The sequence below is a fragment of the Brassica napus genome, chromosome A2, assembly GCF_020379485.1.
Source record: "Brassica napus cultivar Da-Ae chromosome A2, Da-Ae, whole genome shotgun sequence".
Classification (NCBI taxonomy): domain Eukaryota; kingdom Viridiplantae; phylum Streptophyta; class Magnoliopsida; order Brassicales; family Brassicaceae; genus Brassica; species Brassica napus.
The window spans coordinates 16,885,990-16,910,143 of record NC_063435.1 but is presented as its reverse complement, the minus strand read 5'-3'; the positions used below and the strand labels follow the sequence as shown (position 1 = coordinate 16,910,143).

The following is a 24,154-nucleotide window of genomic DNA, read 5'->3' as shown; positions in this document are numbered from 1 at the left end:
AGTGTTTGTTCAATAGATTGATTGAGGTTTTGGTACTTAAAAAGGAAATTGTTAGACTTAGGGTTTTTATTCAGGAAACTTGGAATTATAATTCTACAATTGCCTAATGAGTTGCATGCATGATAATGTAAAGCTTAACTACTTAGTTAACAAGTCCATCAGCGTTCGCAATGTTTGGACTTGTCTATTAACTATATTTAATGATCTCAACATTTGTCATTTCTAGTTTTGACCTCGTTCGCACATTATCGCAAATAATTTCTGATAGGTCATCCATCCTTCTATTATTCCAGGTCAAGTATGTTTAACTTTAGAGTTTTAAACTATGCACTTTTGGTGACATAGATACCAAATTCAATTTCTCTTAAACATATTTCCATATACCACAATCACATTGACATGAAAACAATATCTCTTTCTCTGATTTTCAGACAGCAATCACAAAGAAGACCCAGAGGCTGATCCATTAAGGATAGACTCCCTTTAAATTTGTATAATTAGTTTTTGTATGTAAAAGTTGCAAGAAGTGTTTGGCGTTTATGGTAAAATTCAGCTATTGACACCCCTCAATACAAGTTCGAATCCATCCTATTCACATCAGAAAACAAAGAGTATTTAGTTATTTACATAGTTTCACACAGCCCTATTCAAACAAAAATTTAAACGCCATCCAAATCATTGGATGCCTTCAAATTACACTCTTTTACCAGAACCAAGGAAACTCAAAGATGGGATCTTCTGTATGAGAGTTTCCGTCACTTGAGAAGCTGAAGGTCTTAGAGATGGTGGGCTGCTGATACAGAGCGCAGCCACACCAAGCATTGTCTTCACTTCATCGATATCAATGCTATCTCTTAACATCCTCGGATCCAAAAACCCTCTCACACTGTCTTCTGTAATGTCTATACTTGAATCCAGAATCTCATGCATAAGTGGAGCCGCTACATGAACCAGCATCTCGCCATTGCCAGCAGAAAGCGCTTCTTTTCCGGAAATCAACTCAAGAACTACAACTCCAAACCCATACATATCCATCTTCTTAGAAGCAACCCCGGTTCTTAAGTAGTGAGGGTCTGTGTAGCCCGGAGATCCCACCATCGTAACATGTCTGGATCTTGGTGAGATCGCAGAAGGCTGAACCATTGAAGAGAACCCGACTTTAGCTGACCCGAAATCACAGAGCTTAGAGTTGAAGTTTTTGTCTAGAAGTACGTTGGAAGATTTGATGTCCCCGTGCACGATCTGAGGGATACATTTCTCGTGAATGTGTTCAATGGCTTGAACTAGCTGAAACGCAATGGCGACGCGGTTCCTCCATGGCAAGACTTGTTTGCTGTTGCTATGTAGATTCTCCTGTAGGTTTCCTTGAGGAAGATATTCGAGAAGAAGAGCCCCATTTTCCTCTGATATACGAAAAAGAAGAACATCAATTCATATGCAAAAGATTCTAAGACAGGCTTAATCACTTGTGGTCTTGATCAAACCACAAACTGGTTTCAGAAGCGGTACCTGAATCGTCGAAATAGCCGAGAAGCTTGACGATGGGTCTGTTAGATTTGTAATAAAGAAGAAGACTTTGGATCGGAAGGCAAAGTTTGACCGATTTTTAAATCTGCCATTTTTGAAGAATGTTGAAAGCTTCCTCTGAAGCGACGCTCTGAGTTCTGACGTTCTAACTACTACTACTCTTCCTTTTTAACTTTTTCTAATCATTCTTTTTCTTTGCTTTTGGTTTTCGCTCTATACACCGCATTTCTCACATTTTTGGCATTTTGGTAAATTTGTAAGCTTTATTAATAAATATCTCAAAAATAGTAATATCTATATATAAAAATTAATTTTATTTAATATATTTTCATTTTTAAAATAGTATATATAAATTTTATGTAAATTTTGTTAAATTATACATAGAAATAATTAAAAACATTATATATGTTTTTTTTATTTTTAAATTAATGTTTATATTTTATATAGAGAAAAAGACCAAAATAGCACTAAATCAAGTTTTTGTTCCCAAACTAGCACTCAAGACCAAAAGTCACAAAAATAGCACTCAAGGGGTGAGATTTAGGGTTTAGAATTTAAGGTTTAGGGTTTAGAGTTTAGGTTTTAGGGTTTAGAGTTGAGAAGTGAGGTTTTGGGGATAAGATTTCAAATTTTAAAAAATAAAAAAAAAAACTTAAATTTTTCAAAAGATAAAATGCTATTTTGGTCATTTTAGTTTTAGAGTGCTATTTTGTGATATAAACTTAGAAAGGTGCTATTTTGGAGATTTGCCCTTTTATATATATATTAATATCTTTTTATTTATTTTAAGACTCCAAATCCGGATCCGGATATTCGCCAGATATTACAATTTTTAAAAGGATATCCGACACCAAGATATCCGAGAATCCCGGATCCGAATAAGGATATTAAAATTTTAGATCCGCTGGATAATGATCCGGATCTGGATATTTTAAAATAGTCCGGATACCCGATCCATCTCAGGCCTACTATACACCACATTTCTCACATTTTTTGGCATTTTTGTAAATTTGTTAATAGGGGGAAATAGTTGAAAATAGTTAAATATAAAAGGTGATCGCGTCACCTTCGTTCAGATATGAAACCAATTTCAATAATCTTCAATGGGTACTTCCCTTTGGATATATTGTATACTAGGACAAGACATGCGCATAGCGAATGATGAATTTATAGAAAAATTATTTTAAAAATATCCTATGAAAAAGTGAAATTTATATTCTTAATCGAATAAATATTGTTGGCCCTTATACAATTTTTTGAAAACTTTTTTGTTAATTATGTAATTTGTTTACTAATGATCTGAATCCCATTTTAAAAAATATTTTAGGTCAAAAAATCACTTATCGCATAAGAACCTAACGTTTTGGCCAAAAATCTCAGATTTGCTATTTGGTTACAATGAAACTATGGCAGCTCGGTTTTATATCATGATTTAGCAATTTATAAGTTGTTGTTCAAAAAAAAAACAATTTATAAGTTAATTATGGTTATGAAAAGTTTACGTTCAAGTGCCAATCCTATCTATCTTCAATATTTTTTTCTTTTTTGTGCCGCTTTTTTATTTTGGTTATAGTTCGATATAAATAATGATTTTTGAGATTATTTTCATTTTATTATTTTGTTTTGGCCTGAGATTTAGAAAATGTTTAAGATTTGAAATTATTAAAGAGATACATACTTAGGTTAAGATATGCGCATTGAGCAGAATAAATATTTTATATCTATTACTTATTTTATGTTTTTCTACATATTATGAAATAAGAAAATAATAATTATATATTAAATAACTAAGAAATCATTTCTATTATGTAATAAATGGGTGTTCTCATATAAATCAAACGACCGCTCTTGTTTATTCGCAATTATTTTAGGGTAAATAAATCAAAACAATCAATCTTATATATCATATATGATATTAATATAGATATATAGTATACTTTTAATATCCTCATTTATTAAATGAGGTTTCAACTTATATGATTTTATGATTAGTTGCATATTTGTGTAACAAAATTTTACACGGACGATTTTTTTTAATCTTGTCACTTTGGGAAGAAGACATCTTGATAAGAAGATTCGAGGAGAGAGGGAAGAGAGAATTTTGAAAGATGGAGAAGTGTGGAGAGAATGGAGAATGAAGGCTTGCTGCTTATAGAAATAGGCAAGGTGACTTTCCGCAATAAAATAATCTTAGAAAAAGGTTTTCTCGAGAGAAAAAGGAAAACAAATTCCTAACCGTAGATTCCGATTAACAAAAAGTAAAATAACTCGCCCGCAAGGATCGTATCCGAAACTTGCAGGCTGGAGGGCTAATTGTTGGGGTCAAAAACAGTAATCTCGAAAACAACGTCCCGGATCTTCGTTTGAAACAACTAAAGTTCGGGAAAAATAAATCTTTATAAAAAGAAAGCCGCCAAAGGCAATTCGCGGCCAGAAACATCGCAAACAGTTTTCCCGAGTAAACTCTGGTCGCCCCCGGCGACCGGCATGACGTGAGGACAGGTCGCCCCCGGCGACCGGCTCATGCCTTCTCGGGTCTCCCCCGGCGACCAGCGCGTGAGGACAGGTCGACCCCGGCGACCGGCACGACGCGAGGACAGGTCGCCCCTGGCGACCAGCACGACGCAAGGACAGGTCGCCCCCGGCGATCGGCTCATGCATTCCCAGGTCGCCCCGCGGCGACCAGCTTGGCGTGAGCCCGGCTCGCCGTATCACTTCTGGTCCATTCTCTTCCGACTCTCCTAGCATCGAATCCAATCGAATTTACGGATAAGTTCAACGATAAAGGACCATCCAGGAACCGGTTCTAACCGGTTACGAACAACGGGAACGACCAGACCGGATGATAGTCGTCTTAGCTGTACGAGTGACCCAAACGGCCCAAAAACTATCCGGATAAGAACAGGCCTGCCAAGGATTTGTTCTTAGCCCATGAGGAAAGATGAACGATAAGTCCCCGAAGGTGATTTCAAAGATCCGAAGGTATACTCTCGTCAAAAGGGGCCGAGAATTAGGCCCAAAAGCGAGATGAACCGGCTTTGGAAGCATATATAGGGAGAGCCGAAGCAGGAGGCGCCAAAAAAAAAGAGAAAAGAAATAAACCTAGAGAACCCATGTTAGCTAGGACCTAGGACGTTTAGATGAGGGTGATTTCGACTCCAAACATTTGGGGCGTACTTCGATTCTACAATTCTCTTTGTCGATTTTTTTTGGCTAATAAGATTTTGGGTGATATCTTGTAACTTTATTCTTTGAAATCAATAAAACACTTTCATATATGTTTACGTCGATATTTTGGTCTATCTCCTTTTCGTTTTGTGTGGTTTTCGCAGAGATCCGAGACGTTTGGAAATTAGGGTTTTCCCGACTTTATTCATCAAACAAAAATCTACGGTGTGAATTTCGTTTCCCATAATAACTATCTAACACAGAATGAGTTTGGTATTTTCAGGGACCAAGAAGGCTATGCAAGAGCAATGGATGAATGACTGCTACAAATATCCATAGAGGACATTGCAGACATCCTTCAGATGGCTAATGGAGCAGAATATCTCTTCATGCAACAACGCAACACTCTAGAGTACCAGCAGAGATTTAGAAACGGGTAATATGACACAGCTGGTGGAGTAGATGATCGTTTCAAGCCAAAGTATCGACAACAATCGACATGAGAGTCTCACCATCGATCGACATATGTCATAAGTTTGGAAAAATAGCCTACGACCATGATGAAATAAGGATATTTCACTGAGAATAGAAGGATGAGTGTGGAGTCTACAGATATGAGCATGTACGCGCACAAGGTGTAGATGGACACATCATCCATGTATCCAAGGATGATATCATAAATCTTCAGGAAAGAGCCTCAATGGATGAGCACAACTACATATGTCTTCTAGAACATGCAAGGTCATTCACACAGACCAAGCTAGTACCAGAAATCTACACCAAGGATGAGATAGATGAAATGCTTTATGGAATCTGTGGAGCTCACGGAAAGAACGAAGATGACTTCCAGATGAAGCTTGATGGTTTCTACTACCCATTGAATGATATCATTAGTTGGTTGACTACATGCATGCAAGAGATGAGGCAAGACATAGCCAGAATGCAGACACATCGTGCGGCCGAAGCCACTACACCAGCATCGATTGACATAAACATCTCGCCGTCAATCGACGATGACCCATCACCATCAAATCCGACGAATTCTAAACCAGATTCTTACACCATAGTAGAGATTGATGGTAGAACAGATCTACGGGACACTGTGAGCATCAGAAGACAGACTTGATAGGAGAGATGTGATGACATCTATTTCCCATGGGACATCACCATCAGTTCTTTGACTTCTCAGACAGGAGCAATCCAGAGGGTGATAGTTGAGATTCAGAGATACATCGCGAGTCGTCCAGAGGCATCGACATCGATCGACAGACGCATCAAAATATCGACCGACAGTCACAGTAGAACATCGATCGACGAAGCAACACCAACAGACCGAGGAAAGCTAGTAACAAAGGTGACATCATACACGTATAATACAATCCACCATGAAGAGGAGCTCTTGGATGACACATACGCCACACTTGTAAGACATCAGTTCAAACTTGAATGTCTTGAAGACAGACTACAGAAGATAGAGAATACAACTGCAACAATGAAAGACAAATGACGCAGAGGAGATAAGGCAATAAGAGACTTCACTGGTACATGGTTCAACAAGATCAGAGAAGAGATAGAGACTTGCTTACCAGCAAGTACCTGCTTTCCACATTATTAACCAAATCCCCTCCAAAGTCAAACTAAATGACTATAACAAAGAGCTGAGTGGGAGGCAACCTACTATTAGGTAATTTTAATTGGTTTTCATTAGTTTAGTACTTATGTTTGTTTTTGAATTTTTGCAGGTCATTAAAAAAAGCAAAAAACAAAAAACAGATCCGAGTAGACGATTGTCACGAATATCGACCGATGAAACCCTGCTGATATCGATCGACAGAACAACACCTGCCGAGACTGATGACAACATCCTCACATCGATCGACATCTATTCCGGTCTGGTATATCGTTCTTACTTGTTAAATTGAGTCATTTTGCTTTATCACCATAACTCCAACTGAACTTACACTGGGGACAGTGTAGTTTAAGTCTGGGGGGAGGTTTACGGATATTGATTTATTTCATGAGTCTTATTAAAATGTTTTCAAGAAAAAAAAGTTTTTATTGAGTCAAGAAGGGGACAATGAACTTATTGATTTTGCTTGTTATCTAACCACACCATTCTAGACTTACTAGTTGCAGATAGCACTAAACATACTAAAGTGGATCAACCTATCAACTATGTTACATTTTCTGAGAATGCCTGAAGGAACCAAAGTTCACCTCCAACCTAACTGAGCTCAACTTTGCTTGTCTTGGGAATTGGTATACATGGGATCGGATACTTCAAACAAGTCTGGAAGGTAAAACCTTGTGTAGATATGTCACCCTTTCTCTCTATATTTCAAAAAAATTTAAAAAAATAATAGTAATAATAAATAATATATATATATATATAACTATAGATGATAATTTAGGAAAAGAATTCGAACAGGACTTGGTGGCTACAACCATTAAGGCTTGATTCATAAGAAATCTATAGGTAAAGGATTCTAACAGGATTTGGTGGCTACACCCATTAAGGCTTGATTCACAAAGAATCCTAGGATATATGTCAAAAAGAAGTGAACAGGATTTGGTGGCCAAAACCATTAAAGTTTGATTCATGGAAGTCTGTCCAATCTTGGTCAATGATCTTGCAATGAAAGCAGACTTTGAATGAGAGAGAAACTATAAGAGAGAGAGAAAAAAACTCCCATTCACCTGCAGGTCCAGATACTTGTTTGAGAATCCTTGCATAATGTGATCGATACTCTCAAGGTAAAGCCTACACTTTTATTTATGCAAGAAATGATGTTGGTAGAGGGGATTGTCAGACATGATTTTGCTAAGTTGTTGACTAGGTAAATTTGGTTGGTAAACTAAAATATGGTATAATATGCTTCTGAGATTAGGATTTCCTAAGGTGATGATTCTGAGTTTTAAATATATGAGTATCTGCTATTTTCAAATCTCTTTTAGAGAGACTGTATGTATGTTTTGCTTGAGGACAAGCAAAAGGATATGCCTGGTGGAGTTGATAGGCCATGAATTTTACTCATTTTTAGCCATGGTTTATAAATGTTTTAATAATTAATTACTATATTTCAGAGTCTATTTAGTATATTTATAGGTTCATGAGTGATTTGGAAGAAAGTGATGATTTTGGAGCATTTTGGAGATAAAAAGAGAGAACATCCGAGCTGACCATCGAGCAAGACCAGAGGTCGACATTCAAAGGAAATAATCAATCGATGCACGCCTTGTGACATCGATTGACAGCGAAGCGCGCAGAAGCCCGTTTGGTTTCAGCCGACTTAGAGCCCAAGATTTCACGAAATTACAAGATTTCCCCTGATGAGTTTTTAACATAATATTTATAGCTTGCCAATGTGTTTTAGGCAAAGTGTGCTTTCTTGTTCTCTTGTTTTCACATGAAAAGGTTTTCTAGGATTTAGTAGATTTGGAGAGAAGATCCAAAGAGATTTGTGATTGGAACTCCATTATTATCTATTCTATATCTATGCAGTTTTTATACCTTATTATTTCTATGAATTGTTTAGCTATGTCTGAGTAGTTCTACCGTTAGGATTAGGGTTCAAATAGGTTATGAGGGATTAACCCCAACTATAGATTGCTAGTTGTGATATTCATCAATAGGATTGTCATTAATGTATGTTTCTACCTTAGCTAACTAGAACCTTGACCTAGGAATTGTAGGCACAAGTTAACACTTGAATCTCATCCTGAATCCGTGCTAATTGAGCTAGGATTGTTAGATTAAGTCGAAAGCTGATCTAGTAAGTCTAGTGAAAATTATTCAACCTGCGCGTAAAGCTTGACTAAGAGCGTGTCGATCGATATTCCAATAGAATAATGGATCTACAGTACAAAAGGTGTATCGATCAATATTCCTCTAGAATCATCGATCGACACTTTCTAATTGGTCTGACCTACTGCTGAGACCATTAGATCTGGTAAATTGACAAACCTAGAAAGCGAACGCCGATCGGTTTGTTTTCAAGTGATTGAGCTCTATAATATCATGCATACAACTCTTAAGCATCTGTAGAATTATAATCATGATTACCTGAATAGAAACCCTAAGTCTAGTTATTTCATTTAAGTGTCAAACACCCAATCAAACCAACCGAGCAACTACATTGCTCACAACTTGCTATTTACGTTTAAACATAATCAACCAAGCTTAATCACTCTGATTAGATTTATTAGGTTCCCTAGCTCCTTGTGGATTTGATCCCTAAGTACAATAATTGAACATCTTATTTGAGAGAGTAATTTACTCCTTAGGGTAATTTGAGTGAGATCAGTTAACATTTGTTGCTTCTGCAGCACGCCTAGTATAAAACCATCTCATTAGCATGATTCGAATGTACTCGATCAGTGCCATTATTGGATACTCCCTGGCTCTAGAACGAGCGGAGTCGAGAAACTCAGCTAGGTTTCTAGTCATTATGTTGTATCCTGCTCCTGAGAATTGGGACCTAGCTCAGTGCTCAAACCCAATACTGCCGCAGCAGCACACTTAGTATAAAACCATCTCATTAGCATGGTCCGAATGTACTCGATCAGTGCCATTATTGGATACTCCATGGCGCTAGAAAGTGCGGAGTTCAGATACTCATCTAGGTTGCTAGTAATTATGTTGTATCGTGCTCCTCAGAATTGCGAGCTAGCTCAGTGCTCAAACCCAATCCTCATCAAGTAATATGCACAGACAATCTCAATAACCTTAATCTCGTTGAAGTGAATGTAGAAGTCTTCCAACCGGTAAGCCTTTGCTATCAGGTAAATCAGGCAATTCTTCTTGAAGATGGTTTGAACGTTTCTTTGTACATCAGGCACGCACAGTGATGTGTCTTTGGTACACCTGCCAGATAACCATTGTCAATTTCAATATTATAAACAGTAATACATTCGATATTGAAGCTAAGTGAATGTGTATAGTCCAAGCGATCATGTTTATGATATGTTATAACTTAGCGACTAATAGTTTTATTTACCATAATACAATTGTATCACAATATGATTGTCATCTATATTTATCATGTTAAGACATTAGATAATGGCGTAGTTCTCATTACTTACCCATTTTATGCCAGAGTAAATCACAGTGTGGCGATCAGAGACGAAAACCAATTCTTCAGAGTCCGGAACGACACTCATAAGCTTGTCGGAAAAACAAATCCAAGACTGGTCATTCTTTCTGTCTACAATCCCAAATCCTATTGGGAATATATGGTGAGGAGGCATCCTGCGAACTTCCCCTTGAGGTGTGTTCCGTCTATAATAACAACCTTTCTCATGTAAGGGAATCCCTTGATACTCGCACCAAATGCGAGAAACAAATATTTAAAGCTCTACGCTCAATCTGGTGTGGGACTGTTTCAAATGCTATTATAGACCACGGGTTTTCATTAGCAACCTGCTCTAAGTATGATGGTAACGACAGGTATGCTGTCTCAGCGCTTCCCACACCTTGGTCAATAGCCGACTCTCTTGACCTCCAAGCCTTCCAATACGAGATTGGAACTTTATGGTCATTTCTCATGATCACCCCAAGTGTCCATGGTCTTTGACCTCTTCCACCTCATGTCCCATATTTGTGCCCCATCATATCTCCAATAACGGTTGAAGTTGCATGGCTCTGGAATGCCCAACGATCATCAACTGAGCAGGTGTGCACGTTCTCCATTGTATTTATCTCAAACTTTGGAAATCCTCCAATCTTAGTGGCATACACCCTCCACCCGCAGCTTGCTCCTTCTACACACTCGAGCAGTATTTTTCTCGGCTCCAACTTCTTCACTAAGTATCTTAACTTGTTGGATATGGCGTACAGAGTCATATGAAATTTGAAAGCCTCCTTTCTTGGAAACACCTGTCCAACATATAGCTGATCCTTGGAAAACATGTGTGCACCTTCTGCAGATGTTAAAATATTTCACAATATGATGTTTTGTCGGTTCATTAATAATTTAATTGATAACATATAATGTAAAGGATAATTTAGATGTTACAAATTCAAAAGTATTGCTCAGTTGTAGTTGCGTATACTTACCCAGAATTTGACAGTCATCTGATGCCTCTTTTAAAGGCAATCCACTTAGATGCCTCTTCAAAAGGTAACGGATAATTTAGATGTTACAAATGCAAAAGCATTGCTCAGTTGTAGTTGCGTATACTTACCCAGAATTTGACAGTCATCTGATGCCTCTTCTAAAGAGAATCCACTTACAATCGGAGGCACTCTTGCCTGGGAGGTGACATCGAACTCCATGTTTAGATTTCTGATGACGTTAACTTCTACTATGATATACCATGGATTTTACCAGGTTTTACCCATGGTATATAAGGGGATTATTGGTAAGCGTTGTAGCTTTATATTTTTTGCTGTATAATTTAATATGTAGATTTTTTTGTTGTAACTTTCATTGTTGTAACTTTCGAAACCACTAATTTTTTGCTCTGAATATAAAGCTCTATACAGCCATATTTTGATTTTGCAGAGAATTTTTGCTGTAAGTTTTATAAATAAAGAAAAGCTCGATTGGTTGACATATATAGCTCTAGACTAAATTTTGGCTGTCCAGAGCATCTACAGTCACAACCAATCATCTCCTAAGTGTTTTAGAATATATATATATTATTAGAAATGAAGTACACATTGGAATTGTTTGGAAACATGAATATCAGTATAAATGAGAATTGTTTGGAAACATAGATAGCAATATAAAAAGAAGTATATTTTCCTTTTAGTAATTTCATTAATATAATTAAATTAATTATATTTCCATATTTCACTCAGTTTAACAATTTCATTAATTAAATTAGCTTAACAATACATAACATCGTTAATTATATTACCATAATAATAATAGTGCAGATTTTTATATATTAGTTTTTAATATTAATTTTGTGCCAATTATAAAATCAAAAAATTAAAATAATTGGGTTTTTCATATAGTTAAACGTTCGGTTTAGTTTACTTTACTAAAAAATTATTTTAGTTTCAATCGGTTAAAAAAATATATATCCAAATATGTAGTCACGTAATTTTTCACTCCATATAATTGTTTTACTAAATAGAAAAAATCTTTATGTTTCACTTAATTTAGTCAAACACATAGAAAGAGTCATTTTTATTAGTTTATAAAATCATTTAGGCATAACCATTGGCTTTCCATTTAGGTACGGGTTTTTCCTTTCAGTTATCTTTTTTTGTTTTTTTTGAAATTAGGTCCTACTTGAATATTTTAAATTTATATGTGGGTTTTTAGTTGGGTTCTTCTGTGTCTGGATGAGTTCGGTTCTGATGTATAGGAACCTAAAAATATCTAAATAACAAATGTATCTGCAACGGGTACGGATATTTGTACCAAAAATAACTATATTACGCGATTCGGTCCAGGTCTTATGAATACAATTAATTATATTACGACACATCTAAAATATATGACACTAATGATGAAAAACAAATATCAATGTATAAAAATGAAATAACCAATACCTACGCGGATGCACAGATCAATCTCAAGTATTTATTGTCTTTTGGATTCTTTTTAGAGTATTTACAGATTTAAGTATTTTTTGGAGTAATGTGATGATTTTGAAGTATTTTGGAAATAAAGATAGGAGAAACTCGTAGTTGTTCATAGTACAGCCAAAGATGATATTCAGAATCAACCGTCGATCGACAAACACTACTTGTCGTTGTCGTAGAAGAGGGCAACTTGTTTAACAGACAACATTTAATCAAAATATACTTTAATGAATAAATACAATTTTTAACAAAAATTGAGATTTTTATAATAGCACGTAAATTTTATAATTAATTAAAATTGCTATTATTAGTAGATATGCAATAAAAAGAATAGAAAGCAAGGAAAAAAAAATGTCCCACCAAATCAACAACCGAGTCGTTTGCATAGAAGCATGGGTTCATGTATGTGCAGTCGATGATCTCATATGTATTTATAAATACTAATTTATTACACATGCGGTGATCACAGCGAATAGTCCAAGAATCATTGTCCCAATACTTTTCTTCTTTTTCTTTCTCTTTAAAAAGAATACAATTTTGGCTCTTCCATTAATAAATATTGTCGTCAAATCCGAATGTTAGATTCTCTGTCCCTTTCTTTCTTCCAAGACAAACGTAAAAGATGCCACTGTAAATTCAGTCCCCTCCCCCACATATACTACTACCAAGCACCAACCAATCACCGACAGTCTACTCATATAATTTAGTGATGAGATTATAACACTGAAGGTCACTTTATGAGTTTATATTACACTTGAAAACATTTTCAACTATTAGGATAGTTTTTCAGAGTGGAATAACCAGACTACTCTTAGTATCAACTTCTTCTTTTTTTTGTTACAACTTCATTTCTCTAATTTCTCTCCCGACAAAGAATAGCTAACCCTTTACCCATCAAAATATTTTTAATCGGAGGAAACTCCTCCCAGTGTGCCTCCATTGTCTGAAAATCAATACTTCCCAACCTCGTATTTACCACAATCTTAAGTGGTTCGTTTCGATGTAGTAATGAATCCTTTGAATTCAGATGAAACTCTAATCTATCAAAAATTGGGGAAAATCATTTTCGATGGTGAAGACTCACCAGTGGCTGTCAAAAATACCATAACCTCGCCGTAAATCTCCACTTTGGCGGAAGACGGAGCACTAAATCGAGGATTTTATCTTCTGTTGTGTCAAGAGGAAGAGTGATATGAAGAAAGAGGTGAACTTTTTGTCCCTTTGATTGTTGTTCCCAAAATTTCTGTAATTTAAGTGGAGCAACATATTAACAGAGGTGAGATGTAAACCACTTTTGGAGGCAAATAAGATCGAAGGTTCTTGATTAACTAGTTTTTATATTTTTTTTGGTATTTGAACATTTAATTGCTTTACGGAGGTGAAATGTGTCTGTAAGAAGATCAAAAGATAACTCAAGAACAAAGGTTCCAAGAAACAAAATGAGGTCGTTTCTTAAGAATCCGATAACAACGGGATATGTTGCTTGTGTTGAGATGTTAAGCAGTGGTTGGAGAATGATATCAAAATTTGATTCAATACGAGCACATGATTTTATATTTAAAACATACCTGATGCTTCTTGCTCTAGATTTCAAGGTTTACTTGGTGTACACGTAGATATATGTAATCTTGTGTACATGTGGATAGAGTTTCGAAGATGTACATGTGGATTGTGTGTGGACTGTACATGTGGACACAATATATTTTCATCTTTATAAAGATTTCTCTTTTTATTTACAAACACATGTCCATAATAACCCGTACACAAGTGGATATCTATATGGATGTGTATATTCATATCAGTTAGTATCCATAACCCATTGTCTATTTTAATTTGTTAATATGGCTATGTTTTCATAAAGAAACAAACATTAAGACTTTGATAATATGTGATAACCTACCAACTACGCAGTACTTGATACTTTGCTCGATCCTTTCTCAACATAAACACGAGTAATGGCTTCAAAATATTCAACCCTTTATTTAAATAAAATTTTATCTTTACAGAGTTTTAAGGAGTAAAAAACAGCAACATCAATTGAGAGCTTGCACTTGATCAGTTAAGAAAATATTGGTGATTCGTAACTAATTCATAAGTCAAACTGCTACACATTGGTGTAGTCACTAATATTCATTCACAAGTATAATATTCGGTAAGGGTGTTACCTTGTAACTCTCTCCGCTCAAACAATGTGAACTACATTCAACAACCGAGACATGAGATTTCGTGGTGACACCAGTTGATTAAAACTGCTCTTACAAACAAAAAACTCCTATGCCATTTATATCACTTTGAAGTTTACACTACTATCTTAGCGACCAGAAATATCCATTCATATTCTCAAGGTATATGTTTGTACATGTGTACAATCATTATTATGTACAATTGTTTTTGTTGGTGTACACATGTACAAAACTATATTTTTTTTGGTGTATATACATACAATACATTTTTGTTGCAGGTTTCTACTTTCTTTCTTTTTGGTCAACTGGACGATCATAGTAGTTCCGCTGCTGCTCATGAAAAGCGGTGGTGGAGGTGGAGGCTTGTGTGATGGTGAAGATGGAGGCTTATATTGCACTCTTCTTTATTACCATGTATATGTTGCTTTCTTCATTAAACGCTATTAAGCTTAAGAGATAATTCAGAGGAATTGATGTAGCTGTTGTAACATAAACATACTACTCAAACTACTGTGATAAGGTCGTACATCATAATCCCAACATCTGCTAGAGAAATACTGGACACAATATCACAACAGGGAGGTCACCAGCAATGTAATACAATTCGATAACATCAAAATATGCCAAACAACAATCCTCTAATAACATGCAACAATTTATATCCAAAACTGAACTCCAGAAAACCAGTAAGCAAATTCATACGCTTCCGTAGCATTATTATACTTTTTAAAAGAAGTAGGATAGCATTTGACTATTGTTGAAACTGTTAGAAAGTACAGAGGTATGAGACTTAGTGTCTCCAGATTCAAGCACCAGTGCAAAAACATTGCAAAAAAAAATTGAAACTTTATAACAAATTAAGATTAATTTCAAAAAAAATTTCAATTCTCTAACAAGCTAATACCTTTGGAATTCGGAAGAGGTGGGGAGGAGCATAGTAAGCATCTTCTTCGATTCTTCTTACAAGGAAGACAAACCAGAGTCACTATCACAAGAAAATGACTCCTCAGATGGCTTTACAAAACACAACCCCTGTTGATAACCCATCTGAAGAAGGAGACGACGAAGATGGAGTCCGAGGAGATCTTCCTCCGCTGCTTCTCAACGGATTCGACGGTGGTTCTGAGATTGAAGTTGGAGAGTTTCGAGTAAGGGATTCAGGAGGAGTAATAGGTGCTGGAGAATACGGCTGAGGAGGAGGAGGAGGAACAGAAGACGGAAGAGGAGAAGTGGGAGTAGTGGTTGGCGGCCGATGAGTAGAAGAGGTGTGGTTTTCTTTCTGAGTAACGTAGAGAAAACATATGTTTTTTTTTCTTAATTGCTGAGAGGAAGAAGGGTAAAATTGGAAGTTCATGTTTCCCTTTGTGTTGAAAGCTTGGACAAAGTGTCTGAGTAGCATAATGTGTCCTATTATGATATTAAAAGATGAAAACTGACTCTGGATGTAATTGTTTCTTTAGTGATATATGATGTATCTGTAACTTAGATAAAGAGGTTCGTAAATTGATGCATATCAAACAAATAGTAATACATATCATCCCGAACAAATACAGATCAAGTACAAATTCATCTAATCAAATTAATATATCAAATTATCATATTTAACTGAATGTCAAAATATAAAGAATGTAAATTAAAGATCTAAAACAAAAAAAAAAAGAAGAAGATAAAACTTGAGGTACCATTCTGATTAAATTATGTGATTTTATTGTTGCTGGTACCATTTTTTCTCAACATACATATCATACATTAGGTAAATTAATATATCAGATTATCATATTTAACTGAATGTCAAAATACAAAGAATGTAAATTAAAGATCTAAAACAAAAAAGGTAAAACTAGAGGTACCATTCTAATAAAATTATGTGATTTTATTGTTGTTACCATTCTTTTCTGAACATATATATTGTACACTGGGAACTCACAAAAAAAAAATTAAAACTTTGAATGTCCTCTCAATAACAAAAGTCAAAGATGCTTCATACCGATTTAATAAATTTTGTTTGTTTCTAGAAAGAGGACCTATTTCAAATTGGAAGATATGATGTCCAACCGTCACAATCTATGAAGATCTATAAGGAGTCAAATTGTAAAATTTTATTTATTTGGATAACCATAATCGACTAGATAATACTTATCGACTTGAGGTAAAGAAGATAATAAATGCAGTTCCATCTTCTTCTTATTTTATCATCAGCATAAATAGACTCAATTAAGACTCTGTAAACCAAAGAAGGGACTCCGTGTCTATGAAGACAAATTGGGTCGGTTGATTGTGAGCACCGCGTGCTAAACTATATGCCCTTGTGTTTTGATTCTGGGATACATATGTGATTGCAAAAGTTGAGAAACTTTCTTTGATCCGTTGTATTTCTTCGAGATAAGATGCAAAAGCAGACCATTCTCCTGGTTCATAAACTATCTTCACCAAATTAAAACAATTTGTCGCAAACATCACATAGAATTGTCGTAGATTTTTCATGCATTGCATTACCCAAATAAATGTGTGATCCGCCTGTAAAGGAGAACAGTTGTTCCTTATATTTCTCGCCCACTTCAATCCATCAAAACTAGCCATGGGCATTCGGGTATTCTGTTCAACCATTCAGTTCCGGGAATATTGGATAAATCACTCTTATACCCAATAGGTACTTATGAAATTTTAGTTCGGTTTCGGTTAGGTTTCAGTTCGGTTTCATTTTGGTTTTGGTTCGGTTTTGGGTACCCGTTTAATATATGAATCAAATCTATTTATATATATATATATATATACAAAATACATTAGTTAACATGTTAATTTAAGTGGTTTAATGGTTAAACACTTATATAATCGTGAATTTGACCGGCGGTCAAGTCACTAAAGTGTTGTTTTATAAGTATTTATTGTATTTTAATATAGAAATACCATATATATATATATATATATATATATATATATATATGTGTGTGTGTATAATATAAGAGAGTACATAAAAGATAATGCGCTCTGGTGGTATAACAATGTTTTCACTCTTCTTGACAAACCCGAGTTCGTGTGAGGTTGATGACATTTTACCTTATATCAAAAAGCTAAAACTCATTTTTCGGATATTCGGGTATCCTTTCGGTTCTCGGTTCGGTTCCGGTTCCAGTTTGATTATTCGGGTATAGAAATATAGGAACCATTCGGGCATTTGAGGGTTTCGATTCGGTTTCGGTTTTGAATAATTTGGTTTGGTTCCGGTTCGGTTACGGTTCTGGTTTTTTTTGCCCATTACTAATCAAAACCTTTTAGTGTTCTATATTAACCACTGCCAGCGTATCTATAAAAAAAAGAACTTCCTATCCTTCTAGGGGTAGTTTGATTTTCTTCACCTTTGTTTTGAGTGGTTGTAATATAAGTTCCATTTAGCACACATGAAAAACATTCAAAAATTCACCATATACCCTATATATTAAAAGAGAAACATTACAACATATTTTTGTAGCCACATGTCATCACCACAATTGTTATTAGAATCCTTAGAAAAATATGTTGGTCCATATAAATATATAATAAGTTTTTTATTAAACTAACTATAAATTAATCATAAATGTTCTTCATTGTTTTCTTAAATAAAAATCGCGGAATTACCTAATGTGGCTAAAGTATATATGATAATTAATGATTTTGAAAAATAAAGATTTGATAAAAAATCAGTATATTCTCTATCATTTTTAATTCATTTTAAAATAAATTAAACAACCACATTAACTATATAATAAAAATTTAGATTTTTTGGTATATGTTATATTTTGAATTGAAAAAAACGAATATAAATGACTAAAGTTGTTAAAAATCTCACAATGAAATTTTTGTGATTCATGGTTTAAAATTTATGTTATAACAAGATACAAATGATTACGAAATTACATAAGTAGGAAGTCTCATTTAATAAATATTATATATATGCATATTAATATTTTTTTAAAATAAATTATATACCATATAAAATACATAAGTATTTTAATTTCAAATTTTATTTGAAATTTTTTGATAAACATTTTGAACAATTATTGACAACTTAATATTTAGATTTTAAACTTTGCATTGAATGTTTTTAAAATTATAAATTACTAAACCTATTAAACATCCCATAAATTTTTTATTGTTATCATTGATTTAAAATTTTTGTTATAAAAAATACAAAAGATCAAAAATAATATGAGTATAAAATATTTTTTAACCAATGTAAATATTAAAAATGTACTATATATATATGTTAATATCATTTAAACTTAATTTATAACATATAAAATAGAAAAAAATGTTTGTCTAGATAAACAAAATTTATTTAAGTATTTGTACCAATTTAGTTATATACGTAATAGTTACTAAATTTTTAATTATTCAATATATATTTATTATTTCATAATATGTAAAAAAATATATAATACTTAAAAATAATTTATATATAATATTCATCATGCGCAAGACGCGGGTCTTAATCTAGTCATAGCTTTATATCATAAGAGACTTGATGAAGCCTGAGAAAGCAGATTCAAATCCGACAAAACAGACTCGGAATCAAAACACCTAACTCAACGTCTCCAATCTGCTCAAACGAAAACTTAAACTTCTTGGTCGGTTTCTACGCCCACTCATACGAACTACTAAAGATAGACAAGAAAGCCAAACATAAGTATCAAACCATGTGTGAGTTACCGTATTCCCAATCCCACTGATGTTTCATGAGCCAAAAAAAAAAGGCCGGCTCTGTCTATTTCATCACAATCACCTGACACTTGCAGAGAAGCCTATAAAGTATAAGTTAAAAATTATACAAATAAAAGACAAAACCATCAAAATATCAGCTGCCACTTCCATATACAGAGAAAAGGATGTTCATAGTTTTCAGAATCCCAGGATGAGTTTCGTGGCATTGAAAAAAAAAACAAAATTTATGAAATGCGAGAAAGAGACGAGAGAGCCCAGAGTTGAGAACTATGAAGTGTGATTAAGCTCCGCTCTGCTTTTACTTTTCTTCATCTTTGCCTTAACCCTCGACTTTGCCATCAATGTCTCTACTGTGTTTATGAAGTTTCCCACAGCCATCACTACCAGAAGAATGCCACAAACCATCACCTGAAATATGACAACCATTGACAAAGTTCTCAACATATCTGTTACTTTCATTCACGTCCTCGTCGGCTTATACCAGAGTGCCGTGGAAAAAGTACCAGTGGTAAATAATGCACTAATGTTGCCAGAAGAGTAGAAATTAAACCTGCCATTCAGCAACAACTCCGGTTAATGCTGCCCTTAGCAACAGTACTCCAACGTATGCTTGAAACCCCTGCTTATTGCCAAAATTAATAAACATGTCAAGCCCAATAGGCTAAACAAAAAAAACTCTTAAGATCCCTAGCATAAACTGCACGAAGTTTCTTTTGGATTGGTGTGGAAAGAACAGAGTTCTATTGTTAAAAGCCAAAAGTAATGAAAACTAGTTAATATATGAAATGTCTAAGAAAGGGATATTTGACTTATAAAAATCAACGTAGGACAACATGGTATTTATAATCTCCAACGGGTTTTTCCTGATGACCTGTAAAATGAAGAGTATAGGACATAACAGCCATAACTGTCCATCAACTCCGGCCGTTTCTCCCCATACAACATCCATCCTCTTAGCCTGGAAAAAACATTCTCAACACAAATACTAGAGTTACTTTCCAAAAGCGGATACGATTTTTAGACTGAGGAAAAAAGTGCAGATAATAAGCCACCTTTCCCAGTGCTATGCGAGTGTATAATCTCTGGCGTTGGTATCTGTTTTGCAGAAGCATGGCAACACCTTGCATCATAGCCCATTGCAGGAAGAGATGAACTCCTCTCTGTAGATGATTAACCTCAGTCCTGAGATTTACTTTTAGTTTGCATAATAAGGAAATAACTCTAAGCAGTACCTGTTTCTGGACACAGTTTGGTTGCCCTTTGATTTCCCATGTGAGGCTGACAAGGGCCATCCCCATGGCACAGTAGTGATGATATAGCCACCTGCAAAAAAAACATATCAGGTTCAGAGTTGAAGTCACCCTCAACCCATGTGACTATTTTGCTAAGCCAAACGAAACACATCAATAAAAGTAAAGAGATTCTCTAAGTAATAACATATTAAACCCCCACCCAAAGAGGATTCCATCGAAGCTAAAGCTCTTTCTCCCTCTCTCTCTCTCTCTCTCTCTCTTTTTACACATGAAATAATATAGAGCTCTAGTTTTTACTAAGCAAAACAATATAGGCTACCGCTTCACCAAAAAATATCTACGCATATATACCAAATAAAAGAGACCCTTTGGAGGAGAGTATCAAGTAACAACATGTTCGACAAGGCACATGATGAGACAATACACTGTATTTCAAACTGATAATCCTGTTATTTACGCTAACTATGATATCACTGATTCAACAATAGATTCAGTGCACTCTGAGGAGCTACCAATAAACAGAACCCTACAGACAGTTACGAATAATTCTTATAAAGGTCAACACAGCCATCTTAAATGAGATTCAAAATGGATATTTGCGCACTAAGATAAGCCTTAGAATAATGAGATGAATCAGCAGCAGCATAGATGATATATAAGCAAGGTAGAGAGGACGGCACAAAAAAAAACAGAAGGAACTTAGATGCGTATAGTGAATATAGAACCTAAGGTCCACATGTTGCATGCAAACATTCTTACAAACAAAATGTTCTAGACTTAAAAGTTATTTTCTATGACTTCCATTGAACTAACTACACATAAGACCCAAGTTCAACGTATAGTTAGTATGACAATATTACTCTGAGATACACATTACTGAAGAGACCATAATGGAGTGAGCATAAGAGTAGTAGTACCATGGACGGATATCGCTCCCGTTGGCTCTTAATACGTTCTCTCGCATAGCCAACCCAGCATAGAGGAACAAGAGCCAAGCCTGATTTGATTTAAAAAGAAAAAAAAAACATTAATTAAGAAGTCATCGGTTAGAAAAGGCAAAACAGATAATATTAAGACCTCGTAGAGCTGAACAGGAAAGGCAGGCAAACATCCATCCCAGTAAAAAGATCTGAGAATCATGAGTGCTGCAGGAAAGAACAGAAAGAGAAGCGCAGTCTTGTCCTGCTCCATAGATAGAAACAAAACAGTAAGGTTGAGAAGAAATCAACATAGCCGCCACATGCAAGGGACAAAACACACTAACTAACTAACTCTGTAGCTATTGTACTCTTCTTTGACTTTGAGCTGAATGTCTTTACGCGAGGCTCGAACATTCACCGGCCCCAGAAACATTCTAACAAACCGTCCTGCTTCAATCAAAACGGGTCAGGAGCTAACCCCCAAATCGAAATTGGAGAATTTGAATGGAAACCTTGGGGTTTGGATGGGAGAAAGGAAGAGAGATCTCCATCAGCGAGCATGCATCTAGCCCGGTGCAGATCCTCCTCGAGCTTGGGATCGAGACTCTTGTCGGAGGCGAGAGTGGAGTGGAGGCGGCGGAGGGATGCGTCAACGGAGGAGGCTTTTTGACGAAGGGTAAGCTCTTGATGGGAAGAAGAAGAGATGAAGGAAGCGGCCGAGTCATGGAGCTCCTTCACCTCCTCCACCATTCGTTTAACTTCTTCTTCAACTTCCATCGATTGAGTGAGATCGGTTGATTGATATTTGGAGAGGTCTTCTTCTCTTCTTCTCGACAAAATGTTTGCATTTAGGAATTCACGAAAATAGTATCACGCTTGCTCTCTCACCCACACCTTTTCTTTCTTTCTTTTCTCTTTTCAATATCCTATTTTAAGTTTTGTTTTTATATTTTTTTTTATTACTCTTATCTATTTTTTATTAAATATTTTAATAGTAAACAAATAATTTTAATTTTAATTTTTAACATTTCTAAAAAAAAATTATATCTAAATATATTCCAATCACTGATAAACAAACTAGACAGATAATAATTAAAATTTTAAAATAAACAATCTCTTATTTATTTCATTCTTTTACTTTTATTTTAATTGTAGTTAATATTATTTTTATTTGTTTGGTCAACCTACTTTAACTATAGAAACTAGATTTTGACCCGCGCTTGGAAAGCGCGGAGTTGTTGGATTATATTATATTACAAAGTTTTATTATATCGAAAAACATAATTTTTAACAGCTATATAATCTACAAATTAGTTTATTTGAGATTTTATATGTACATTTTTACGTAAGTTTTTTTCGACATGAGAATTATATCCGGATCAAAAAAACAAACCGAACCGACCAAAATTATAGGTTTAGTTCAGGTCCAAAAAAGATAACATATTGTGTTTTTTTTTGAACCGTATGTCTTTGTTTGAGTTCGGGGTCCTACTCTAGACCCGATCATAAATATGTGTTTATTAGGTATATTTGGATATTTTGAATATGTTTCCGGTATTATGGATATTATTTTTAAGTTTTTGGTTCAGATTAGAGTTTTGATTTCATGTAAATTTTTCAAACTAAAGTTTTTTTGGGTATTTAGATAAAATTTTGGGTCTTTTTCAGTTCATCGTATCAGATTTTGAATAAGATTTTAAATTTTTAGGTATTTGAATTTTTTTGGTATTTGTTTGGAGTTTCAAATACTTTTCGTGTTTCGGATATTTTTCAGATTTTTTATATATTTCGAATTCTTTTAGGATCTTAAATATCCGAACAGATGTGGACTCATTACGTCCATATCAGGTCCAACAACCTTTTGATATAGATTTTTAACGTTATTGTACAAAAACATGGTTGATGAAATATTTTTCTGAGTAAAGGTATCATAAAAAATAATATTAAGATCTGTTAAAAATATTTGAAATATTGTATGTTTAGAATGATTAATGTATTATCAGAAAAATAATAAATAGTTATACATAACTCTAACAAGTTTTTTATATTAGATTTTTTAAAACTCTTTCCATTTTAATAGTATTGATTCGTTTTAAGTGAAAAGTATATAAAAATATAATATCTAAACAAATAATTTTCAAAATCTTGAATAATCAATACTGATATCGTGAAGTCGGGTTAGCTTTAATAGAACCAATGAATTTCTTCATTTTTGTGAAGGTAACATGAATATTCAGAAAAATTATTTTTAAATATGAAAATATTATCAAACTATAGACAGTTGAAAGTTTAGTATATGATATGAGATCTTAGTGAAAAAGTTTATATATGATATGATTACTTTATTATAAACGAAATAGGAAGTTAGAATGTACATATATATGTCTTGTAATTTATCTTGCTTTAAATTATATATTATATGATAAAAGTGATAATATAAATCATTAGTTTCAATGCTTTTACAATTAAAAATCAAAATGATAAATATAGTAATAGTAATGATTAGGATTTAGGAGTGAGATTTAAATAAATAAAAGAATTGACTAAATTTATTGTTAGAGAAATATATGGCAACATATTGTTAGTATAAATTTAAGTTAAGACCAAAAAATAATGAGTTAAATGAAAGGGTCTAAACAATTTTTATAGGTAGATTTTTTTAGATTCCTTCTCTTTTAATATATTGATATAGGACCAGAAAATGCAAGTGACGTTAAATGTCAAATTTGGATCCTGATATATAACGGTGCTTAATTGCCATCGTAAAGACGGCATTTGTTTGATTCCAAGTATTATTTTTGTTATTGCTTGAGTTTATTTAAAAATTATAAGAAATTAATATAGTCTTACTATATTTCTTTCTACTAA

The 24,154-nt window shown here is 34.2% G+C and overlaps 3 protein-coding genes and 1 long non-coding RNA gene across 5 annotated transcripts; all 4 read right to left on the bottom strand.

The window, feature by feature from the left end:
• Positions 1–511: 511 nt before the first annotated feature.
• Positions 512–4,275, bottom strand: LOC106423455 (probable receptor-like protein kinase At4g10390). The gene is made up of 3 exons (XM_013864238.3): positions 4,055–4,275; positions 1,510–1,547; positions 512–1,403 (listed from the first exon to the last, which is right to left on the bottom strand). Exons 1-3 carry the CDS (start codon positions 4,273–4,275, stop codon positions 694–696), a joined length of 969 nt encoding a protein of 322 aa, XP_013719692.2. The 3' UTR covers positions 512–693.
• Positions 4,276–8,357: 4,082 nt separating this feature from the next.
• On the bottom strand, positions 8,358–11,003 carry LOC125587640. 2 transcript variants are annotated; one of them, XR_007323892.1, is made up of 4 exons: positions 10,879–11,003; positions 10,751–10,805; positions 9,778–10,614; positions 8,358–9,559 (listed from the first exon to the last, which is right to left on the bottom strand). XR_007323892.1 is itself a non-coding variant. In XM_048758489.1 (3 exons), exons 1-3 carry the CDS (start codon positions 10,894–10,896, stop codon positions 10,280–10,282), a joined length of 408 nt encoding a protein of 135 aa, XP_048614446.1. In that variant the 5' UTR covers positions 10,897–11,003; the 3' UTR covers positions 8,358–10,279. The 2 variants fall into 2 exon arrangements, 1 of the variants encoding a protein (XP_048614446.1); XM_048758489.1 differs by having other exon boundaries at positions 8,358–10,614.
• Positions 11,004–14,487: 3,484 nt separating this feature from the next.
• Positions 14,488–16,406, bottom strand: LOC125587638. The gene is made up of 2 exons (XR_007323891.1): positions 15,320–16,406; positions 14,488–14,972 (listed from the first exon to the last, which is right to left on the bottom strand). It is a non-coding gene; the product is annotated as an uncharacterized LOC125587638 (long non-coding RNA).
• Positions 16,407–19,130: 2,724 nt separating this feature from the next.
• LOC106399355 (transmembrane protein 120 homolog) lies at positions 19,131–22,196 on the bottom strand. The gene is made up of 9 exons (XM_013839845.3): positions 21,799–22,196; positions 21,639–21,733; positions 21,444–21,548; positions 21,284–21,363; positions 20,346–20,436; positions 20,166–20,273; positions 19,985–20,071; positions 19,664–19,732; positions 19,131–19,521 (listed from the first exon to the last, which is right to left on the bottom strand). Exons 1-9 carry the CDS (start codon positions 22,061–22,063, stop codon positions 19,381–19,383), a joined length of 1,041 nt encoding a protein of 346 aa, XP_013695299.1. The 5' UTR covers positions 22,064–22,196; the 3' UTR covers positions 19,131–19,380.
• Positions 22,197–24,154: the final 1,958 nt, after the last annotated feature.